The 22,069-nt window shown below is 37.0% G+C and overlaps 1 protein-coding gene across 3 annotated transcripts in view; it reads right to left on the bottom strand.

Moving 5' to 3' along the window:
• The window catches only part of NUP98 (nucleoporin 98 and 96 precursor), an 86,879-nt gene that overhangs the window by 25,030 nt on the left and 39,780 nt on the right, over positions 1-22,069 (bottom strand). For all 3 annotated transcript variants that reach the window (XM_019974489.2, XM_019974491.2, XM_019974490.2), the window contains exons 13-19: positions 21,761-21,894; positions 19,970-20,157; positions 12,068-12,184; positions 10,603-10,901; positions 8,180-8,293; positions 7,001-7,139; positions 555-732 (exon numbers count right to left, since the gene is read on the bottom strand). In XM_019974489.2, the coding sequence (XP_019830048.2) occupies positions 555-732; positions 7,001-7,139; positions 8,180-8,293; positions 10,603-10,901; positions 12,068-12,184; positions 19,970-20,157; positions 21,761-21,894 (1,169 nt within the window). The remainder of the gene's footprint in view (positions 1-554; positions 733-7,000; positions 7,140-8,179; positions 8,294-10,602; positions 10,902-12,067; positions 12,185-19,969; positions 20,158-21,760; positions 21,895-22,069) is intronic.

The following is a 22,069-nucleotide window of genomic DNA, read 5'->3' as shown; positions in this document are numbered from 1 at the left end:
AATATCCAAAAGAGCCATTACTATTTTTACATATATATACCACTGCCCAGTTGTTCTCAACCTACACAAAGGCCTTCAACAAGCTAAATAATCCAACTGGTCTAGAAGAGAAAGAATCCACTGGACTAAAAGCAAGGAATGGACCAAGTCAACCTCTACACCCCAGAAATCTTTAAAAGAACAATTATTTGGGAAGAACTGATTTATCAAGAGACAAAAATTTTGCCTGATATCCCCAAATTAGAAAAACCACACCAAAGAAGTGTATCTAAGTGGTCATAAGATAGGATGTAGAATTTGAATCATGTGCTCATGAAGTTTATAATAGCTCCGTATTGCTCTGGGGTTTAATGTGATGTCTAATTTGAAGTAAATTACAGTGTATCTTTACATCAATCTTTAAATCTTTTTCCTACTCTGTAAAAGCAATTTAAGAAAAGACTTCTTCTAACCCTAACTTTTTTGTCAGTTTATCAGAACTATGTAACTTATATACTATACAGCGTTTATAATTTCTAACTACAGTTTATGAGAACAAGGTTGAGCAACTATACCTTAAACACCCAAGAACCTGTTTCAGGACGGTACTCTTTGAACTGAGCTCCCTGTTTCCTTGAAACTGCTTCCAATCTTCCCTCGTAGTTGATATCAGCAAGTCGATCCGGGCTCTTTATTAAACAACGAGATGTTTTATCTGTTGGCCAAACTCCATCCAATGTAACCTCAGCCTTTCTGTAATGTACAATCAAGTAAAATGTAAATGTTTCATATTTATGACCAGAAAGCCAAGTAACATCTATATATACAGCAAAAAAGGTACTTGTGTTACTTGGGAATTATTCTGCAGATGTTTCATAAACCTGAGTCTTGGCTCCAAAGGTAGTTAGCGTTAAGAGTAAGGAATTACCCCCATATCAACTAGCTAAATATCTGGTTCAAGAGCATCAAACTCCAGTTATTTCAAACTACCATGGCACATCAATTATTTACAATTTAATTTTAATAACTCTTAAGCCATGCATCCTTGACCAAGTCTAGTGCAAAGACCTAAATCTCAGTGAAGGTCTTATACTACTACTGTACTTTGTAAAAACAACAGTAATAATAGCAACTAACTACCATTAATGACAAAAGCTTGCAGAATGAGGTATCAGGAGCATCACAATATTAACATTAACCATTAAATGAGTGTGAATTGATAATAATAATGGTAATATATTCCTTCTAATAGCAACATCTAAGATAAAGGACTGTGCCCTTATTCATTCAGTATGCCTTGGATCTAGTACAGTGATTACCATATAAAAACAGATGAGTTTTAACATTATTTTCTATTGAGGTAAGAAGGTATAATAAAAGTTAACACTATTCTACTGCTCCTATGAATCTGACACTCTAGATGCCTCAAATCATGTGACTCTCAGTATTTTTCTTTCTGCAGCTGGCTTAAATCACTGAGCATAATGTCCTAAAGGTTCATCCATTCTACAGCATGTCAAAGTTTCCTTCCTTTTTAAGACTAAGTAATATTCCATGGTGTGCATATACATTTTGTTTATTCATGGACACTTGGGTTTCTTCTATCTCTTGACTATTATGAATAGTGCTGCTGTGAATATGGGTATGTACATTTTTCAAGACTCTGTTTTCAATTGCTTTGGATATATACCCAGAAGTGGAAATGCTGGGTCACTCCTAATTTTTGAGGAACCATATACTCTTTCACAACAGCTGCACCACATTTTATATTCTCACCAAAATACACAAAGGTGCCAGTTTCTCCATACTCCTGCAAAAGCGTTATTTTTCTTTTAAATTAACCTCCTAATGGGTTATTATCAATGTTGAGCATCTTTTCATATGCTTGTTGGCCATTTGTCTATCATATTGTGAACCCAAATCCTCTGACCATTTTTAATTGCTTTTTTTTTAAATGGTTTTTTAAATAGTTCTTCATATTCTGGATATTAACCCTTACACTAGACATGGTTTGCTGACTTTTCATTCTGTTGATTGGGTTCTTTGATGTATAGAAGTTTTAAATTTTGATGTGAAAGTGAAGTCACTCAGTCGTGTCCGACTCTTTGTGACCCCATGGACTATAGCCTACCATGCTCCTCCATCCATGGGATTATCCAGGCAAGAGTACTGGAGTGGATTGCCATTTCCTTCTCCAGAGGATTTTCCCGACCCAGGCGTCGAACCCGGGTCTCCCGCATTGTAGGCAGACGCTTTACCATCTGAACTACCAGGGAAGCCCTAAAAATTCTGATGTAGTCTAGTTTATTTTCACTATTTGCTGCCTATGCATTTAGTATCATACCCAGGAAATTCTTGTCAAATATAGTGTGAAACATATTATACCTTTTTTTTTTTAATAGTTTTAAGCCTTATGCTTTAGGTTTTTGATCAATTTTGAATTAATTTTTATTTATAGCATAACGTAAGGGTCCAACTTCATTCTTCTGTTACGTAGATCCAGTTTTCCCAAAACCATTTGTTGAAGAAACTGTTCTTTCCCCATTGCATGGTCTTGACAACTCTGTCAACATTTAACCATCTATGTGAGGTCTCCAGTGTGGGCTCCCTAATATGTGGGGGCTCTCTGTTCTGTTCCATATATATACGTCTGTCTTTATGCCAGTAACACACTGTTTCAGTTACTGTACCTTTGTTTTCAAGTCACAAAGTCTGATTCCCCCAGCTTTGTTGTTTTTTAAGGTTAATTTGACTGTTCATGGTACCCTTGAGATTCTTTATGTTTTAGGATCATTTTTCCTATTTCTGCAAAAGATGCAGCTGGGATTTTGATAGGAATTACATTAAGTCAGTAGGCTGCTTTGGGTAGCATGGATAACTTAACAATTTTAGGTTCTCCAATCCATGAACATGGGATATCTTTTCATTTATTTGCCTTCTTTAATTTCTCTTAACAATGTTTTGTAGTTTTCAGTGTACAAGTTTTTCGCCTCTTTGGTTAAGTTTATTCCTAAAGTATTTTATTCTTTGTGATGCCATTATAAACAAAAATGTTTTCATAACTACCTTTTCAGATTGTCAATGTACAGAAACTAAACTGATTTTTATTGTGTTGATTTTGCATCTTGCTACCTTGTTAAATTTGTTCATTAGCTATAAGTTTTTTGGTGTGGAATTTTTAGGCTTTCTACATATAAGATCACATCATCTGTAAAGAGAGAAAACATAACATCTTTCTTTCCAATTTGAATATCTTTAATCTTTATCTTGTTTAACTGCTTTGGTTAAGACTTACAGTATTATGTTGAATGCTGGTGGCAAAAGCAAACATTACTGTCTTATTCCTCATCTTACAGGAAAAGCTCTCAGTCTTTAACTACAGAAGATCCCCTGGAGAAGGAAATGGCAATCCACTTTGAGAGAATTCCATGGACAGAGAAGCCTGGTGGGCTACAACCCATGGGCTGGAACACAACTGAGTGACTAACACTTTCTCTTCTTTTTATGATGTTCACTGAGGAAAGAAGAGAAACAAAAGGCAAAGAAGGGAAAGATATACCCAAGTGAATGCAGAGTTCCAGAGAACAGTGATGAGATGAGGACTTCTTCAGTGAACGATGCAAAGAAATAGAGGAAAAGAACAGAATGGGAAAGACTAGAGATCTCTTCAAGAAAATTAGAGATACCAAGGGAACATTTCATGCAAGGATGAGCACAATAAAAGAAACAGCAAGGACCTAAAAGAACAGAAGAGATTAAGAAGAGGTGGCAAGAACACAAAGAAGAACTCTACAAAAGATCTTAGTGATTCAGATAACTAAGATGGTGGAGTCATTAACCTAGAGCCAGACATCCTGGAGTGTGAAGTCAAGTGGGTCGCAGGAAGCATTACTACGAACAAAGCTAGTGGAGGTGACGGAATTCTAGCTGAGCTTTTAAAATTCTAAAAGATGATGCTGTTAAAAGTGCTACACTCAATATGTCAGCAAATTTGGAAAACTCAGCAGTGGCCCAGGATTGGAAGAAGATAAGTTTTTATTCCAATCACAAAGATAAGCAATGCCAAAGAATGTTCATACTACCATACAATTGTGCTCATTTTACATGCTAGCAAGGTTATGCTCAAAATTCTTCAAGCTAGGCTTCAGCAGCACGTGATCTGAGAACTTTCAGATGTACGAGCTGGATTTAGAAAAGGCAGAGGATCCAGCGATCAAATTGCCAACATCCACTGAAAAAGCAACAGAGTTCCAGAAAAACATCTACTTCTGCATCACTGACCACGCTAAAGCCTTTGACTGTGTGGATCACTACAAACTGGAAAATTCTTAAGAGATGGGAATACCAGACCACCTTATCTGCCACCTGAGAAACCTATATGCAGATCAAGAAGCAACAGTTAGAACTGGACAGGGACTAACAGATTGGTTCAAACTTGGAAAAAGAGTATGTTAAGGTTGTATACTGTCCCCCTGCTTATTTAACTTATATGTAGAGTAAGTACATCATGAGAAATGCTCTGCTAGATGAATTTCAAGCTGGACTCAAGACTGCTGGGAGAAACATCAACAACCTCCAATATACAGATGATACCACTCTAATGGCAGAAAACAAAGAGGAACTAAAGAGCCTCTTGATGAAGGTGAAAGAGAAGAGTGAAAATGCGGGCTTAAAACTCAACATTCAAAAAACTAAGATCATGGCATCCAGTCCTAGCACTTTATGGCAAACAGATGGGGAAAAAGTGGAAATAGTGGCAGATTTTATTTTGTTTGGCTCCAAAGACACTGTGGACGGTGACTGCAGCCACAAAATTAAAAGACACTTGCTCCTTGGAAGAAAAGCTATGACAAACCTAGGCAGCGTATTAAAAAGCAGAGCCATCACTTTGCTGACAAAGGTCCATATAGTCAAAGCTATGGCTTTTCCAGGAGTCATCATGTATGGATGTGAGAGTTGGACCTAAAGAAGGCTGAGAGCTGAAGAACTGATGCTTTTGAATTGTGGTGTTGGAGAAGTCTCTTGAGATGCTTGGACAGCAAGGAGATCAAACTAATCAATACTAAAGGAAATCAATCCCGAATATTCATTGGAAGGACTGAAGCTCCAATACTTTGGCCACCTGATGTGAAGAGTGGATTCACTGGATTCACTGGAAAAATAACCTGATGCTGGAAAAGACTGAAGGCAGGAGGAGAAGGAAGCGACAGAGGATGATAAAGTTGGATGGCATCACCCAACTCAATATAAAGGACAGGGAAGCCTGACGTGCTACAATGAGGTCGCAAAGAGTAGGACATGACTTAGCGACTGAACAATAATAAATGATGTTCACTGTGGGTTTCTCTAACATGGCTTTTATTATGCTTAGTAGTTTCCTTCTAACTCTGTTTTCTATCATGAAAAGTGTTAAATCTTGTCTAGTGCTTCTTCTGCATCATCAACAGTGATGATCATGTGCTTTTCTTCTTTTGTCCTGTCAATGTGATGCATTACATTCATCAATTTTTATATGTTAAGCCATCTGTGCATTTCAGAAACAAATCCTATTTGGTCATGGTGTGTAATTCAGTTGATGCACCACTGAATTCTGTTTGATAGTTATTTTGTTGAGGGTATTTACATTAATATATATTAAACATACTGGTCTGTAGTCTTCTTTTCTTACAGCACCTTTATTTAGCTTTGGACTCAGGGAAATGTTTCCCTCACAGAATTAGTTAGAAATGCTCCCTCCTCTATTCTGGGGAAGAGTTTGAGGAAAACTGGTATAAATTCTTCTTTAAATGTTTGGTAAACTTCACCAGTGAAGCCATCTGGTCCAGGGCTTTGGTAGAGCTGGAGAAGCAGGGGATATTGATTACTAATTCAATTTCCTTATTAGTTCCAGGGTTCTTCAGATCTTCTGTTTCTTCCTGGTTCAATCTCAGTGGGTTGTGAACATAAAGGATTTTAACTATGGCTCTCTGACCTGGCCTGCATTAGAAGCTAGTATCTCACACTAAAAATACAGAAAAAGAGTTAAGCACAATCACAGCAGAAACAAGGGGGAAAAAAAATACTATTACGGGACTTTTCTGGTGGCACACTGGAAAAGAATCCACCGGCCAATGCAGGGGACATGAGTTCGATTCCTGGTTCAAGAAGATTCTACATGCCATAGAACAACTAGAGCCCTCACGCCACAACTACTGAGCCCACATGCCACAATTACTGAAGCCTGTGTGCTCCAGGGCTCACAAGCCACAACTACTGAAGTTCACGTGCCTAGAGCCTGTGTTCTGCAACACAGAAGCCACCACAATGAGAAGTCGATGCACTGCAGTGAACAGCAGCCCTCAATCACTGCAAGAAAAGAAAGCCTGCGCACAGCAATGAAGACCCAGTGCAACCAAAAATAAAATAATTAAAAAAAGAAGAAAATTACTACTAAAAATATTTTCCAAAAGGTTTTGGAAACAATTGGATCTGATAATATTAGGGAAAGGAGTCAAAAAAGTAAAAGTGTAGCATGTCTTTATCACTTATACTTTTTATTGTTTTGGCTTCGCTGGGTCTCTGCTGCTGCACACAGGTTTTCTCTAGCTGCGGCGAGCGGGAGCTACTCTCTAGTTGCTGTGTGCAGGCCTCTCACTGTGGTCCCTTCTCTTGTTGTGGAGTATGAGCTCTGGATGCACGGGCTTCAGTAATTGTGGCTTGTGGGCTCTAGAGCGCAGGCTCAGTAGTTGTGGCACATGGGCTTAGTTGCCCAGCACCATGAGGGATCTTAGTTTCCGGACCAGGGATCAAACCTGTGTCCCCTGCATTAGCATGCAGATTCTTAACCTCTGGACCACCAGGGAAGTCCCATATCACTTATGTTTTTAAGTGAAAGCACAGAAATAATAATCACATACAATAATCACATAGTAAGTCTAAGAGACAAGTTGCAGGAAAATGTACATAATATGATATACCTGTGTTAACAGAAAAAAATTGTGATTTAGCTGATTAGTTGTTAAATATGTAAATAAATTCATACCTATTTAGTCCTTCACCCACAGGTGGTTTTTGGTTATCATCTAAGTAGACAATCACTTCTTTCCTTCGGATATGTACAATGTCATCTAAATTTAGATTTGTCAAATTCACATCTCCTTCAAAATAGATCGAACCATAACCTATAAATCAGAGCAAAGAGTTAGAAACTCGTCCTACCCACTTTATACTTCCAGTGAAGGAGCAAGCAGCTTTAAACATTAATCAATATTTTAAATCACCCAGCAATTCCTTGAATGAGTTATTTCATCTGTAATATTAGAAGGTGACATCAAATACACTGTTACCTGGCTTAATATGCATTTTTACAGTACTTATGTTATCCTCAAAGAAGCCTTTTAAAATCTCTTCCCAAGTATCTGTATGCGTGCGTGCATGCGTGTTAAGTTGCTCTAGTGTGTCTGACTCTGTGCGACCCTATGGACTGTAGCCTGCCAGGCTCCTCTGTCCATGGGATTCTCCAGGTAAGAATACTGGAGTGGGTTGCTATGTCCTCCCTCCAGGGAATCTTCCCAACGCAGGGATCAAACCTGCCTCTCTGAGAACTCCTGCACTGCGGGACAGGTTCTTTACCACTAGTACCACCTGGGAAGCCCTAAGTATCTGTATGGCTCCTATATAAGCAACCCTTGGCACCTAGCCTATAGTATGAATTAAAATACTTGAGCTCTTCTTTTAATACAATACAGCAAGATGAGATCTTTCTTCCCCAAGAAAATTTTATCTGTAGTAACTTAATAATATGAAACAACCTAATTATTACCCATCTCATTAATTTTGTCACTTAGTATTTGCTGTTTATAGTATTTTAATTGTAGAAAATTGCAATGAGCCAAATACTTGCCAAAGAGTATTAAAAAGTTTTAGTCTTTTTGTTACTTGTTAATCAAAGTGTTCATTCAGGCCAAGGTGGTCCAAATGTAGGTAAAAAACAAATTTAGCTATCAAGCACTTCCTTCACTTAAATACAAAGACAAGGTGCAGATTTCTGGCTTATACACTGCGGCTGCTAAGTTGCTTCAGTCGTGTGAGACTCTGCGACCCCATGGACTGCAGCCTACCAGGCTTCTCCATCCATGGGATTTTCCAGGCAAGAGTACTGGAGTGGGTGGCCATTGTCTTCTCCGGTTTATGCACTACTAACTCCTAAATTCAGACTCACCTTTACGACCAATAGTGAAGTCAGAGACAATGCACTCTCCTTTTTCATTGGTAATTTTAGCAAGGTCATCCATGGATGGAATAGTATAGTAGCCAACCTTAGTGAGAATGATGCCTATGACAAAAGAAACCAAAAATACAGTACTGGTTGTGACTGACATCGGTTAGAGGAATTTTCAGCAATATTCATTTCACTTTTTCATTGTAAAAAAAATTTTAGAGTGGATAATTTAAAAAATTACCTGATACAATCAGTAAATAAATTACTATATAAAAAGAAAATATACAGGAATAAAGCATTTTTCCAAACTGGTTTTCTTTTCTGCTCACCCCTGACCCCAGCTGATTTTTTAAGAAACACCATTCCTAAGAGAAACCAAGTATTTAAAAGAAACCAAGGATTTAAAAAACCTTACTTACATGGTTAGGTAAGTTTGGAGAACATACATATGACAGTATATTACACATTCTTAAAACTCACGGAAATCAAGATGAAAAATCCTGCGTGAGAAAGTCACGCAGACAAATGGAAACTTTAAGTACTAACTAGGTAGATAGCAGAAGAAATCAAAGAAAATACAACATGAGTGTGCTTGCTCTAATCACTCCTGTTCCATTAACAGGCAGAGATCAGGCTAACCTGCTTCTGAGAAAGGCCCATACAAGAGTTTAAGGCCCATATAAGATTAAATTAGTCTCCAGCAATGCCCACTCAATATGCTTAAGGTTTAGAGGGTTGTTAGAGTGTTCTTGAGACTGGAATTCTAAATTGGGAGGCAACAAAGAAGGTCAGTGAAAAACTAGAAACAATTTTAAAAAATCTTGACTGAGTATTTAAGATGTAGTATCATAATGAACTCATGTAGGTGTCTAAATACAAACACAGATAACACAGGACTCTTAATGTTAAAGAATAAAGTTGTTTCTTTAGTGTTCCATGTGACCAGAAGATAAATACAAAGACAATAAGATAATTAGACATAGAAGAAGTTTACAGACACATTAATATACACTGCAAAATAACCCCAAAAGTTCACTAAGAGAATGGAGAAACTAAATTTGTCGTAATTATATAATGCAATGCTACATGGTAATAAAAAGAACCAAATGCTGATAAATATACATCATGGATAAAATCTCATAAGAAAATGCATCTGCCAATGCAGGGGACACAGGTTTGATCCCTGGTCTGGGAAGATCCCACATGCTTCAGGGCAACTAAGCCTGTGCACCACAGCTACTGTGTGCCACAACTACTGAAGCCAGCATGCCGCAGAGCCTGTGCTCTCCAACAAGAGAAGCACCACGATGAGAAGCCTGTGCAGCCACCGCAACCAGAGAGTACCCCCAGCTTGCTGCAACTAGAGAAAGCCCATGTGCAACAAGAAGACCCAGTGCAGCCAAAAATAAGTAAATAATTAAATGTTTTAAAAAACACATTAAAAAAAAACACAACAGGAAAGGGAATTCCCTGGCAGTCCAGTGGTTAGGACTCTGTGCTGTCACTGCTGAGGGTAGGGTTAGATCCCTGCTTGGGGAACTAAGATCCTACAAGTCATGTGTCATGGCCAAAACATAAATTTAAAAAAAAAAAAAAAAACTAGGAAGAACTAATCTATGTGACAGAAACCAGACTATGGTTGATTTCTGGAGATGGAAACACAAAGGAACTTTCCAGGGTTAAAGAAATATTCTCTCTTGAGTGTATGTGTTTGTATATATGAGTATACATACACACATATATATGTCTAAATTTATTGAAATGAACACTTAAGACCCATATACTTCACTACATGTAAACTGTATCTCAGTGAAAAGGGGAAGGGGAAATGTAAAAATATTGTCAAAACCCAAATGAGGTAAGTCAGCAGAGAAAAAAGGAACTTTAAGCATCCCATCAAGATACTTCAATCCAATTTATGCTATGTCACAGACTAGTTGGCATAAACTAGTCAGTTCATTGTTGGGGACAAAAAAGAAAAACACAGAACTGAAGTGATAATAACCAAACAACCATTAACATTTGAATGCCTACTCTAGTCTGGCATTATGGTCTGTATACTTTAACTCAAATCTCAAAAATCGTGCAAGTAACTACTGCTATAATTTTAATTAAAAAATGAATAGGCAATATATGTGAATTTATGAAGTTAGAAAAGTTATAAGGATAGTCCCTCTTGCTACCAAACTTGGAGTATTTAAACCATAACAGGATAATTAACGAAATGAATTTTGACTACTCCAAAAGTACAAAACGATGTGAATTCCAAATCAACCACAGCATTAGTGACAAATGTTCATATGTTAACTTTCATAAAAATGCAATAAAAAATATTTACAAGTTCAGATAGCTAACTTCTATTACGATGAAAATATGTGATCAATAAGAGGTCTCAAATGACTGGTAAGAGATCTGAATCTGACCTGCTGGATGTATATGGTAAGTATTATTTTCAATTTCTTCTCGGTCATCCTGCAGTGACTCCTCATGAAAAGAGGTCTCTTCACTGCTTCCTTCCAGTCCATTTCGCAAGGCAGCACGCATGTTTAATGCAACGATAGTATCATCTACACTGTTGCTGCTGTTATGTTTATTTCCAGCACTTTCTGGGGTTTGAGGAATGGGTTTGGCAATAGGGTTAGTATAAAAACGTGACACAAGAGAATCATCTTCTCCATCCTGCTGATGATTCTCATCCACTGGTTTGCTCAGAAAACTGAATCTGAAAAGGGAGAAAGTAAACAAATACTGTTTTAGCCCCTTGTAGTAAAACAGCATCAATCAATCATTACTAGGCCTTCATTAAGTATCTGACACTGTTCTATGTAATTCCATGTATTAAAAATTCACTTAATACTTACGGTAATCCTATAAAATAGGCTGCTATCATTCTCTGTATTTTCTGAGTCAGAAAACTCAAGACACAGAAAAATAACTTGTCAAGGTCACAAAGCTGTAAGTGCTAGAGTTAGCACTGTAACCCATGAAGACTGAACGTAGATTCCCTGCCTTTAACTGATCTATTTTAATGAATGAATGAATCTGAGTGTCAAAATTTTTAAAGAGGGGAGGGAGTCTACTATGTGGGGGTCAAATAATCAGTAGTGAATTTCATAATATAAAACTGAAAACATTAAATTTAATACTATAATCAATAGAGTATTAGAAAATGCTTCATTATTGAAAAATCAAACTAAATTTCATCCAAAGAGGAAAAAATAGGAGTGCAAAGACATATATATAAGGATTTTTCACTGAAGCGTTATTTTGAATACAGGAACACCAAAATAATCTAAATATCCTCTAAAAGAGAACTGACTGAATTATCTTACATTCATGATAATGGTTATAGAGTCACTTAAAAAGAGGCAGGTTAGCCATATCATGTTGATAGTAAATGGTTACAGAATACCATTTCATGCATAATCACTATAATATTTAAGAATATACTCAATAAATAAATTTCTAAACCATTAGAAAATATGCTGACTTATTAAGGATTAGTGTATACACTTGTACTTTCTCCTTTATATATTTCTATACTGCTTTGAGGTGGGTGTTGGTTACAGCTGTACATCACTTTAATAACTATCACAAACAAAATCTTATTTAAGAGGGATAAGGGGAGTCACATGCATATTATTAACCTTCTCCAAAACAACATACATGGATACCAAAAAAGTTTTGCAAAACTGAATCAGAAACAAAATAATTGTAGTGTCTATGGTGCTCAAGAGGTAAATACACGACATAACTTCTAGTGCTCACATGCCATTGTACTTCCAACTTCGTAAAATTTGTTGAATGAATAACTACTAAGCTCAGAACCTCTTCTAAATGAGAAGAAGGCTCTCGACCAGAAATAACCCAAAAGAGCATTCAGCTTACCTCTCTCCATTTTCTGGATAATCAGATGGTGAAGCTAGATCTTCTGAATCACGATTAACAGGAGAGAATAGACTGCTATTGTTAAGGTTTTTCAAAACCAACTTCTTAATGCTCTTCCTATAAACAGAGATAAAAAAAAAAGAACTCAGGCATACAAAATTACACTAAAGACTATCTTAAAACCTCAAGTGGGAAAGGGAACAAGATTATTCAACTCATGTGCACCTAAAACTGACCTAACATGTTCAGTTCACCAACTCAGCTCATAAATAAATAACTAGAACATAAGGTCTCAGATATATTACACTCTGGTATTTAGAAGAATAAGCTAATAAAGCACATCAAAATCAAGTAAGAAATATGCTTCAAAATACTCCTTTGCTGAACTCCGTAAGAATCTGTCTAGACACTAGTTTACTCCCCACACTGTCATGCATTTCAATTATTTTTCTACATGCCTTTTTTCTCTTTAAAAAAATTAAAAAAATTTTTTTAGCAGTCAGGATTTATGACTGCTCCTGTATAGAACTTGGCATGTTGTGTTGAAAGACTGTTGTTTGACTCTTTTGCGATCCCATGGACTGTAGCCCACCAGGCTCCTCTGTCCATGGGATTTCCCAGGCAAGAATACAGGAGTGGGTTGCCATTTCCTTCTCCAGGGGATCTTCCTGACCCAGGGAGCAAACGCATGTCTCCTGTTGGCAGGTGGATTCTTTACCACTGAACTGCCAGGGAAGCCACTGAAGGAAGATATGTTTAAATGAGAACGTTTTCTTTAAAAAAAAGACAAGAAAGAGGGGTAAAAACCTCTGCTGTCCAATGATGTAAATGACCATGAATATCTAAAACATTCAAGTTTGTGTACAACAAGTTTTACTTAAAGCAAGAACCTCTATAGTATACCAGCTTTAAGTAGAAAAAACATATAAAATGATCTTAATCAACCTCCACTTAAAAAGTCACTGAATTAACTAATACACTTCATTCCCTCTTTTTAAAGAAAAAAACCAACCATTGGGAATTCCCTGGGGGTCCAGTGATTACACTGTGCTTCCAGTGCATGGATTCAATCTCTGGTTGAGGAACTAGCTCCAGCAATGCTATGTGCTATGGCCAAAAAAAAACCAACAAAAACCCACACACTGTGGTGTCTGTTCCTTACTTATGTATGCTAGGTATACTCCTCATTGTAATGGTGCTATTAAATAAATATTAAGTACGCCAATCAAAGAGGCAATTGACAACAAAAAATTATTACTTTCATGAAAAATAAAACTTGCCCTTCTACTGATGGTAGACTAAGATAATGAGGACTAATTCTCCTAGGGAGGATCAACAGAAAACTCAGAACTCGTTCCAGGTATGAAGAGCCAACAAGATGGTAAAAAATGACAGTACTAGTAATTTAAGGGGACAGTGGCACAGGGAGGTGTCCTGTACTTGGGGTTGCTGTTCTCCTGGAGACTTTTCTGATTCCAAGGGCAAGGCTAAGAGGCTGATAGTGAACTTGACAGTCTTGTGGGACTAGAAAGGCAGAGACTAGAATCTAGAGCCACACAAGGTGTGAAGCTCAGCTTTGACTCATCTCAGTAAGCACCTGTCATTAAAAAAAACTCTTAAGATCAATATCAGCATCCTTGAACTCATTACTGTCAGTTTTCTTCAAAAAAGATAAATAGCCAATAAGCACATAAGTTATGCAACATCATAAAGGGGATGCAAATTACAAGGATGAGGTACCACTTCACCCCCACCAGGATGACTGTTGTAAGCTGATAGACAAACCAGAAAACAAGCGCTGACAAGGGTACGGAGAAAATGAAAACAATGTGCATTGCTGGAGGTAATGTAAAATGCTGCAGCTGCTGTGGGAAACAGTTTGGCAGGGTTAAGTACAGAGACTTCCCTGGTGGTCCAGTGGTTAAGAATCTGCTTTGCAATGCAAGGGACATGGGTTCAATCACCAGTCAGGGAAGATGCCACATGCCACAGAGCAATTAAGCCTGTGCACCACAACTACTAAAGCCCGAAAACACTAGAGCCTATGGTCTGCAACAAGAAAAGCCACCGCATTAAGAAGCCTGAGTACCACAACTAGAGGGTGGCCCCCATCTCCCCAACTAGAGAAACCCTGCTCACAGCAATGAAGACTCAGTACAGCCAATAAATAAATAAATTATATTAAAAGGGGGGGGGGGTTAAGTACAGAATTAATGTAAGACCGAACAATTTCAGTCCTAGGTATATAGCCAAAAGAACTGAAACCAGGGACTCTTTACTCATACATCAACATTCACAGGAGCACTATTCACACAGCTAAAAGGTGGAAACAACCCAAATGTCCATCAATAGATGGAATGGATAAACACAATGTGGGATAATCATATGATGGAATATTGTTCAGCCTTAAAAAAAGAATGAAGTTCTGATACATGCTACAACTTAAGAAAAAAGTAAAGAATCTTTAAAACATTATGCCAAGTAAAATAATCCAAACACAAAAGAATAAATTCTGCATGATTCCCTGCACATGTAGTATCTAAAATAGGCAAATTCTTACAGATAGCAAGTAATATAGAGGTTAAAAGGGACTGGAGGAAGAATAAAATAGAGAATTATTGCATGGCACAAAGTTCTGGAAATACCAGTGGTGGTAGTTATACAATATTATTAATATACTTAACATCACTGAATTGTACTTGACAGAACACATATTTTACCATTTAAACCATTTTCATGTATATCTTACCACAGTAAAAATTAATAAGTAAAACAATAAAAAAGATCAGAAAAATCTCCATGTTAAGAATTTATACTCTTGAATAACCCAAGACTCAAAAAACTCTATGAAAATCAGAAAGCATTTATCATATAATCATTATCTGAATGTTAAGAGTACTTCATATCAAAACTTATAGAGTATAAATACAGCTGAACTATTAATAAAAGGGAAACTTACATCTCTAAAGCATGTATTTGGAAAGGAGCAAAATTAAAAATAAAAAGTGAGCATTGATTTAAACAAAGGACAGAAAACATATACCAATAAAAGGGGGGGATTAAAAATAAAATTAAACATTAGTGAAAATATGATAATTAAAATTAATGAAAAAGGAACACAGACTAGAGAGCATCAGTAATGCCAGAAGGTTAGTTCTTTGAAACAATGGGAAACTGGCAGATCCCTAACCACACTGCTACAATGAGAAGGCACAAACCACCACCATGTCACGGAATGAACAGAGACATTCCTACAGATTCCACTAAAATAAAAAAGACGGTAAGGGTATTTTTAAACAACTTTATGCCAATAAGTTTGCAATTTTAATGAGCTGAAATGAATATTATAAGAACATAACTCATCAAAAGTGACACAAAAAATGAAAAAGCTTAAGTTCTATAACTTTAAAGTCAACAATTAAAATCAAACAGCTTACTGCAAACAGTATCTTCACCAGTATCCAACATTTAATGGGGGAGAGGAGAAGCCTATCTTACACCAAGCCTCCCAGAAAAGAGGAAATGATCCAATTTGTTTGTGAGGTCAGCATAACTTTTATACCAAAACTGGGTAAGAAAACTTTAAGAAAGGAGCACACCCAAGCCAATCTAAATCAGAAACACCGAAGGCAAAAAACAAAACAAAAAAATCCTGGACAAAATTTTACACAGTGAATCCTACAAGCAAGTTACTGAACACTGTCAGGAACTTTGGAAAGGAATTAGGAGCCAACATGAAAGGGTTCCTGTTGGCCAAAGAAAAAACAACCTCATCAGCACAGAAAATAACAGCTGCAACGGATAGAAACGCAACAAACAGGGGTGAGGGAGGTGGGGAGAGTGAAGAAGATGGTTTAATTAAATGCTTCACATGAAGAACACATGACTAGAAGGCAAGGAGCTTAAATATGGAACATAAAAACAGTGCCAGGCAAATGTGAGAGGATGATGGGGGCTAGCTTAGTAAATAATAAACAGAATACCATTCGGTCAGGTCATGTTTCAAACACTGACAAGAAAGCTGGAAAATAAAATTCTGTTTGAAAATAATATGTGTATTTAAAACCATAAACATATCAAAACACTCCCCCTGCCTGACAGTTCTCCCAATCCGTCTTCAGTTTAAACAACACATCCTCAGACAAGCTTTCCTTCACTATTCTCTACTGGTCTCTCTCACAGTGGCAAGCTCTACTTCCTTCTGTAACCTGTCTCACTTGGGATTATTCTTTGTCAGCATCTCTTCCCCCACAGACTGTGACAGAGGAATGTGTCTGGTTCCCAGCTGGATCCCCAGAGCCCATCACACTTGCATGTAGTAGTTTGTGATAAATGTCTGGTGAATAAAGGAATGAACAGAGGTATTAAAGAATATTTCTAATTCTGTCATTCAGAATAAAAAATATTAATGGCTTGTTCTATAGAAACTTTTCTCTGACTATGACGTAAAGGCAAGACACGACACCAGTAAGGTTCTCACACTTGTCAAGCTATCAAATTCATCTTGCAGAGCAAACCAAGTTCAGTTCTAGTGCTGGCCATCAGAATTCTCTGCCATCTACATTTTTCACAGAACTAGAACAAAAAATTTCACAATTCATACGGAAACACAAAAGACCCCAAATAGCCAAAGCAGTCTTAAGAAAGAAGAATGGAGCTGGAGGAATCAACCTTCCTGACTACAGATTATACTACAAAGCTACAGTCATCAAGACAATATGGTGCTGGCACAAAAACAGAAACATAGACCAATGGAACAAGACAGAAAGCCCAGAAATAAACCCATGCATCTATGGGTACCTTATTTTTGACAAAGGAGGCAAGAATAAACAATTGGGCAAAGAGAGCCTCTTTAATAAGTAGTACTGGGAAAACTGGACAGCTACATGTAAAATAATGAAATTAGAACACTTCTTAACACCATACACAAAGATAAACTCAAAATGGATTAAAGACCTGAAGTAAGATCAGAAACTATAAAACTCTTAGAGGAAAACATAGGCGGAACACTCAATGACTTAAATCAAAGCAAGATCCTCTATGACCCACCTCCTAGAGTAAATAAAAAATAAAATAAATAAAATAAAGCAAATAGATGGGGAAACAGTGGAAAGAGTGGCAGACTTTATTTTTTTGGGCTCCAAAATCACTGCAGATGGTGACTGCAGCCATGAAATTAAAAGACACTTACTCCTTGGAAGGAAAATTATGACCAAACTAGACAGCATATTAAAAAGCAGAGACATTACTTTGCCAACAAAGGTCCGTCTAGTCAAGGCTATGGTTTTTCCAGCAGTCATGTATGGATGTGAGAGTTGGACTGTGAAGAAAGCTGAGAACCAAAGAATTGATACTTTTGAACTGTGGTGTTGGAGAAGACTCTTGAGAGTCCCTTGGACTGCAAGGAGATCCAACCAGTCCATTCTGAAGGAGATCAGCCCTGGGATTTCTTTGGAAGGAATGATGCTGAAGCTGAAAATCCAATACTTTGGCCACCTGATGCAAAGAACCGATGACTCATTGGAAAAGACCTTGATTCTGGGAAAGACTGAAGGCGGGAGGAGAAGGGGATGACAGAGGATGAGATGGTTGGATGGTATCACTGACGTGATGGACATGAGTTTGAGAAGGCTCCGGAAGTTGGTGATGGACAGAGTGAGACATGACTGAGCAAATGAACCAAACTGAACTGAAACAGTGAAGACAGTAGTAGATGTGCTTACAGAAGTAATGGAAGGTCAGTTCTTAGAGGCCCTTATATGCCACTATAAGCAACTTGGCTTTTATATGTTGAAGTATGAACCACTACTGAGTTTTGGACAGAAGACTGACGTGGTCTGACTTACACTTTAAAAGAATCACTATTAACTGTATTTCAGAACAGAATGCAAAGAAACAAGGATAAAAGCAGAAAGATTAGTTAGGAGAATATTGTAATATTCAATCAAGAGATGATGGTGCCCTGGATTAAGGTAATTAGTGGCAGTGAATATGGTATGAATTGGTCAGATACTTGATAATTTTTAAGGGTAGAACAAAGATGTGCTAAAGGCTTAGATATTAGGTGTATGATAAAAGTCAATGATGATTCCAAAAACTTTGGCCTGAGCAACTAGAGTGACAAAAATGCAATTAGATGCAACAGGAAAGGCTTTGGGTGGAACAGCTTTGAAGGAGATGATCAGGAGTTTGTTCAATTTTGGACACATTAATTTGGATATAAATATAAGTGGAGATGTTGAGTATGGCTGCATATTGGATATAAGACTCCCCAAAGTTTGGGAGATGTCCAGGCTGGAGATAAATGTTTGAGAATTAGACTACAGATATTAAATCACTTTGGAAGTGAATAAAGATAATGAGATCAAGAGTTGAGCCTAGGAATCAGGAAGAAGAGGGAAGAACCAGCAAGGGAGACAGGAGGAGCAACTAGTTAAGTAGGAGTAAAACTAGAAACATGACTGCAGCCGTGAAATTAAAAGACTCTTGCTCCTTGGAAGAAATCTATGACAAACCTAGACAGCATATTAAAAAGCAGAGACATTACTTTCCAGACAAAAGTCCGTATAGTCAAAGTTATGGTTTTTCCAATAGTTATGTACAGATGTGAAAGCTGTACCATAAAGAAGGCTGAGCACAGAAAAATTGATGCTTTCGAACCGTGGTGTTGGAGAAGACTTCAGAGAGTCCCCTGGACTGCAAGGAGATCAGTCCTGAATATTCACTGCAGGACTGATACTGAAGCTGAAGCTCCAATACTTTGACCACCTGAAGCAAAAAGCCAACTCATTGGAAAAGACCCTGATGCTGGGAAAGACAAAAGGCAGGAGGAGAAGGATATGACTGAGGAGGAGATGGTTGGATGGCATCACCGACTCAATGGACAGGAGTTTGAGCAAGTTCTGGGAGATGGTAAAGAACAGGGAAGCCTAGTGTGCTGCAGTCCATGGGGTCACAAAGGGTAGGACACGACTGAGCAACTGAACAACAACAACAAAACTAGAGAAGTAAATCAAGGAGACGTGATGGGTGAACCGTGTACGTCTGAAATGTCTGCCTTTCCACTCCAATTCCTTCTATTTGTTTATCATACTTGTAGATTACAAGACCTGGTGATACTGCCCTGAAAGTTGCTGATCTGATGACTGGACTAAATAAGGTGAACCTAAGCCCTTTTTATCTACTCTATACCAAACAATGTGTTAAATGCTGGGGACATAAACAGGAAATAATCCAATGATATTCTAAGAAATGTATAAAATTGAGCTTTCTGTTTCTTCTTAAGCAGCAGTCCACTATACTCTTATGAGGACAAAAAGGAGTGATAATTTTTCATACTCTATTAACACTCATAGACAAAGAACTACAAGAGATGAACTCTCATTTTACCCCCAAAGCCTTAAAAAAAAAAAAAAAAGCTTTATGATTAGAAAAGTACTTGGTGTTTGAAAAAAGCCTGTGTGTGTGTGTGTGCATATATGTGTGTACATTACTTCTAGAAAAATAAACTTTGAAATGAAATGCTCTAAAATTACATCTCCAAATGGTAACTATTGTTAATACTTTGGTATGCATTTTTCTTGTTTTTACCCCTGTGTATATATACCAAAACTCTAATAAGGCATGTGTGTATACTTTATAATTTTCAATATTTACCAACTCTTTTATATACTTTCCTGTGTTCTGTTTAATTATTATTATTTAATATCTGTATTATGAGAATTCAAACAAATGTGTGTGTGCATACGTGTATATATTATACATATATATAAAATACAGAAAGAGAGAGGTTTTTTCTTAACTAGTTTGGCCAATTTGAGTTGTGAAAAAATAGTATATTCTTGAATGGAGAGAGTAGCATGGAAACATATACACTATCATATGTAAAACAGATAAACTCACTTGGGCATGAATGCTCCATTGGCTAAGGATGGTTCATCGTCATCCAGTCCATCAAAAAGATGTGACTTGGCTGTGCCTGTTGTTTGTAAAGCCTTTGGTCGGACTCTGGTGGCAGGGCGGGGTGTCAGTTTATAATGAGTAGGCGTAGTGAGAGCCTTCTGGGCTGCTGGATTTGTTGGTTTCAATCTCTGAAAAACAAAAAAAAATCAAGGGTAGCTCTAGTTTAACTCAAGTATGGTACTGGCCCTAAAAACCAGAAGACTAGCTTTCACATCTCATCTCTGCCATTCACCAGCTAGATACCTTCTGGAGTCTCAGCTCCCAGAACACAAGGATTTCTCACCCAACTTTGTATGAATGTGGGCCTGCTAATTAAACTGCCTTTATTTCTCTACAACTGATGTTCATTCATCTCACCAGCCCCATTTCAAATGGGTTTGTCTGACTTGTTTCAAAACATAATCAAGACATTCCATTTGAAGTGCTTCACAAATCAAAATGTCTTAACAGAACATATTAATATACCTTGTGCATTTCTCTTCATCTTACAAAAGAGAAAAGCCTGCAATTGTTTTGCTTTCTAAAACAAAGATGACAATATTTATGTTCATTTTAAGAAAATATAACATCAAAATTCTAAGCTTATTTTAAGTTTTTTATTATTTATTTAATTAAATAAAAAATCAAGAAAAACTGAGACACAGCCATAAACAACTTTTATGCAATATAAATCACTGAAAAATATATAGACATTAACTTAAAGAAACCCTGTGCCTCCTAATGCCTCTCTTTATCTCTTGGCAAGCATAAATCTACTGTCTCTATGGATCTGTGTATTCTAGACATTTTTTATAAATGGAATCATTGTCTTTATGTTTCGCTTAACTTAGCATTGTTTTCAAGATTCATTCACACTGTAGCATATATTGTTAGTTCATTCCATTTTATGGCTGAAATGATATTCCATCATACAGATATACAACACTGTGTTTATCCATTCATCAGCTGATGTACTCTATTACTGCATATACTAAACTAAAGCTGGGTAAATTTAATAATGTACAAGTCTGATCGTCCTCACTAGATAGCAAGCTCTTAGAGAAAATATTCTTGTTTATTTTCATTAGGTACCCTCAGTGCTCAACACAATGACTAGTCAGACATAAATGACTAAATAATAACTGTATACTGAGCAACTTATTTTAATTCTCAACACTGAATAGAATTACTATTGCCATTTTACAGATAAAATTCAGAGAGGCAAAAAGAGATCCCCAACATCTCACAGACTGTAAGTGGTAAAATAAGGATTAAATGGACCAAAGACTACTTTTAACGCTACACCACAGTGAGCAGATCATTTCTAAAGCCTACGAGACTAAGACAATGCTATGTAGAAATCAGGAGAAAAAAATTTTGATTTGCCATTTAAGACATTAAAAAAAAAGAAAGACATTATGATGCTAGAGAAATCAGCCTCCAAGAACCTTAGTTTGCTCAACTGTAAGCGTTTATTTATTTCAGGGCTCAGCCTTAAAAAGTTTCAGCCTTCACCTCAGTCTAACACTCATTTTCACCGTCATGCTGCCTTCCAGATACAAAAATAATTTAGCTTTTTTGTACCCCTGGCCTACTGAAAAGCATAAATAACATGTCTTAAAAACTTAATTACAAAACCAACACAAGATTGTAAAGCAATTGTCCTCCAATCAAAATTAAGTTAAAAAAAAAAATTACACCTAAGTTTTCCTACTCTGAGAACTAATTTTATTGAAACTTCCTTAAATTTACCTCTTCTTTCTTCTTAGGGTCTGACATGGGATTCCGGAAGAGAGGAGAGTCTCCGAAAGGTGAGTATGTCAGACTATTGATGTGCTGTTGGAGAACAGCCTGCTGGGCAGCGGAAGCGTTTGGATCTGTCAAAGCTTTGTAAAAAAGGAAAGAAAAGGCAAGACACGTCAGTCCAAGGATCCAGTGCCTTAAATCAAGAGAACTCAAGGCTCCCTTCAAAATGTTCAGACTCACTCAGTAGCATTACTGGTAGAGAGCAGAGGAGCAAACTGTGAAAAAAATTAAACAATCTAAAAGATCAAAGATATG

Source organism: Bos indicus, chromosome 15 (genome assembly GCF_029378745.1).
Source record: "Bos indicus isolate NIAB-ARS_2022 breed Sahiwal x Tharparkar chromosome 15, NIAB-ARS_B.indTharparkar_mat_pri_1.0, whole genome shotgun sequence".
Taxonomy (NCBI): Eukaryota; Metazoa; Chordata; class Mammalia; order Artiodactyla; family Bovidae; genus Bos; species Bos indicus.
The sequence above is the reverse complement of the archived record's forward strand: the minus strand, read 5'-3'. Positions and strand labels throughout refer to the sequence as shown.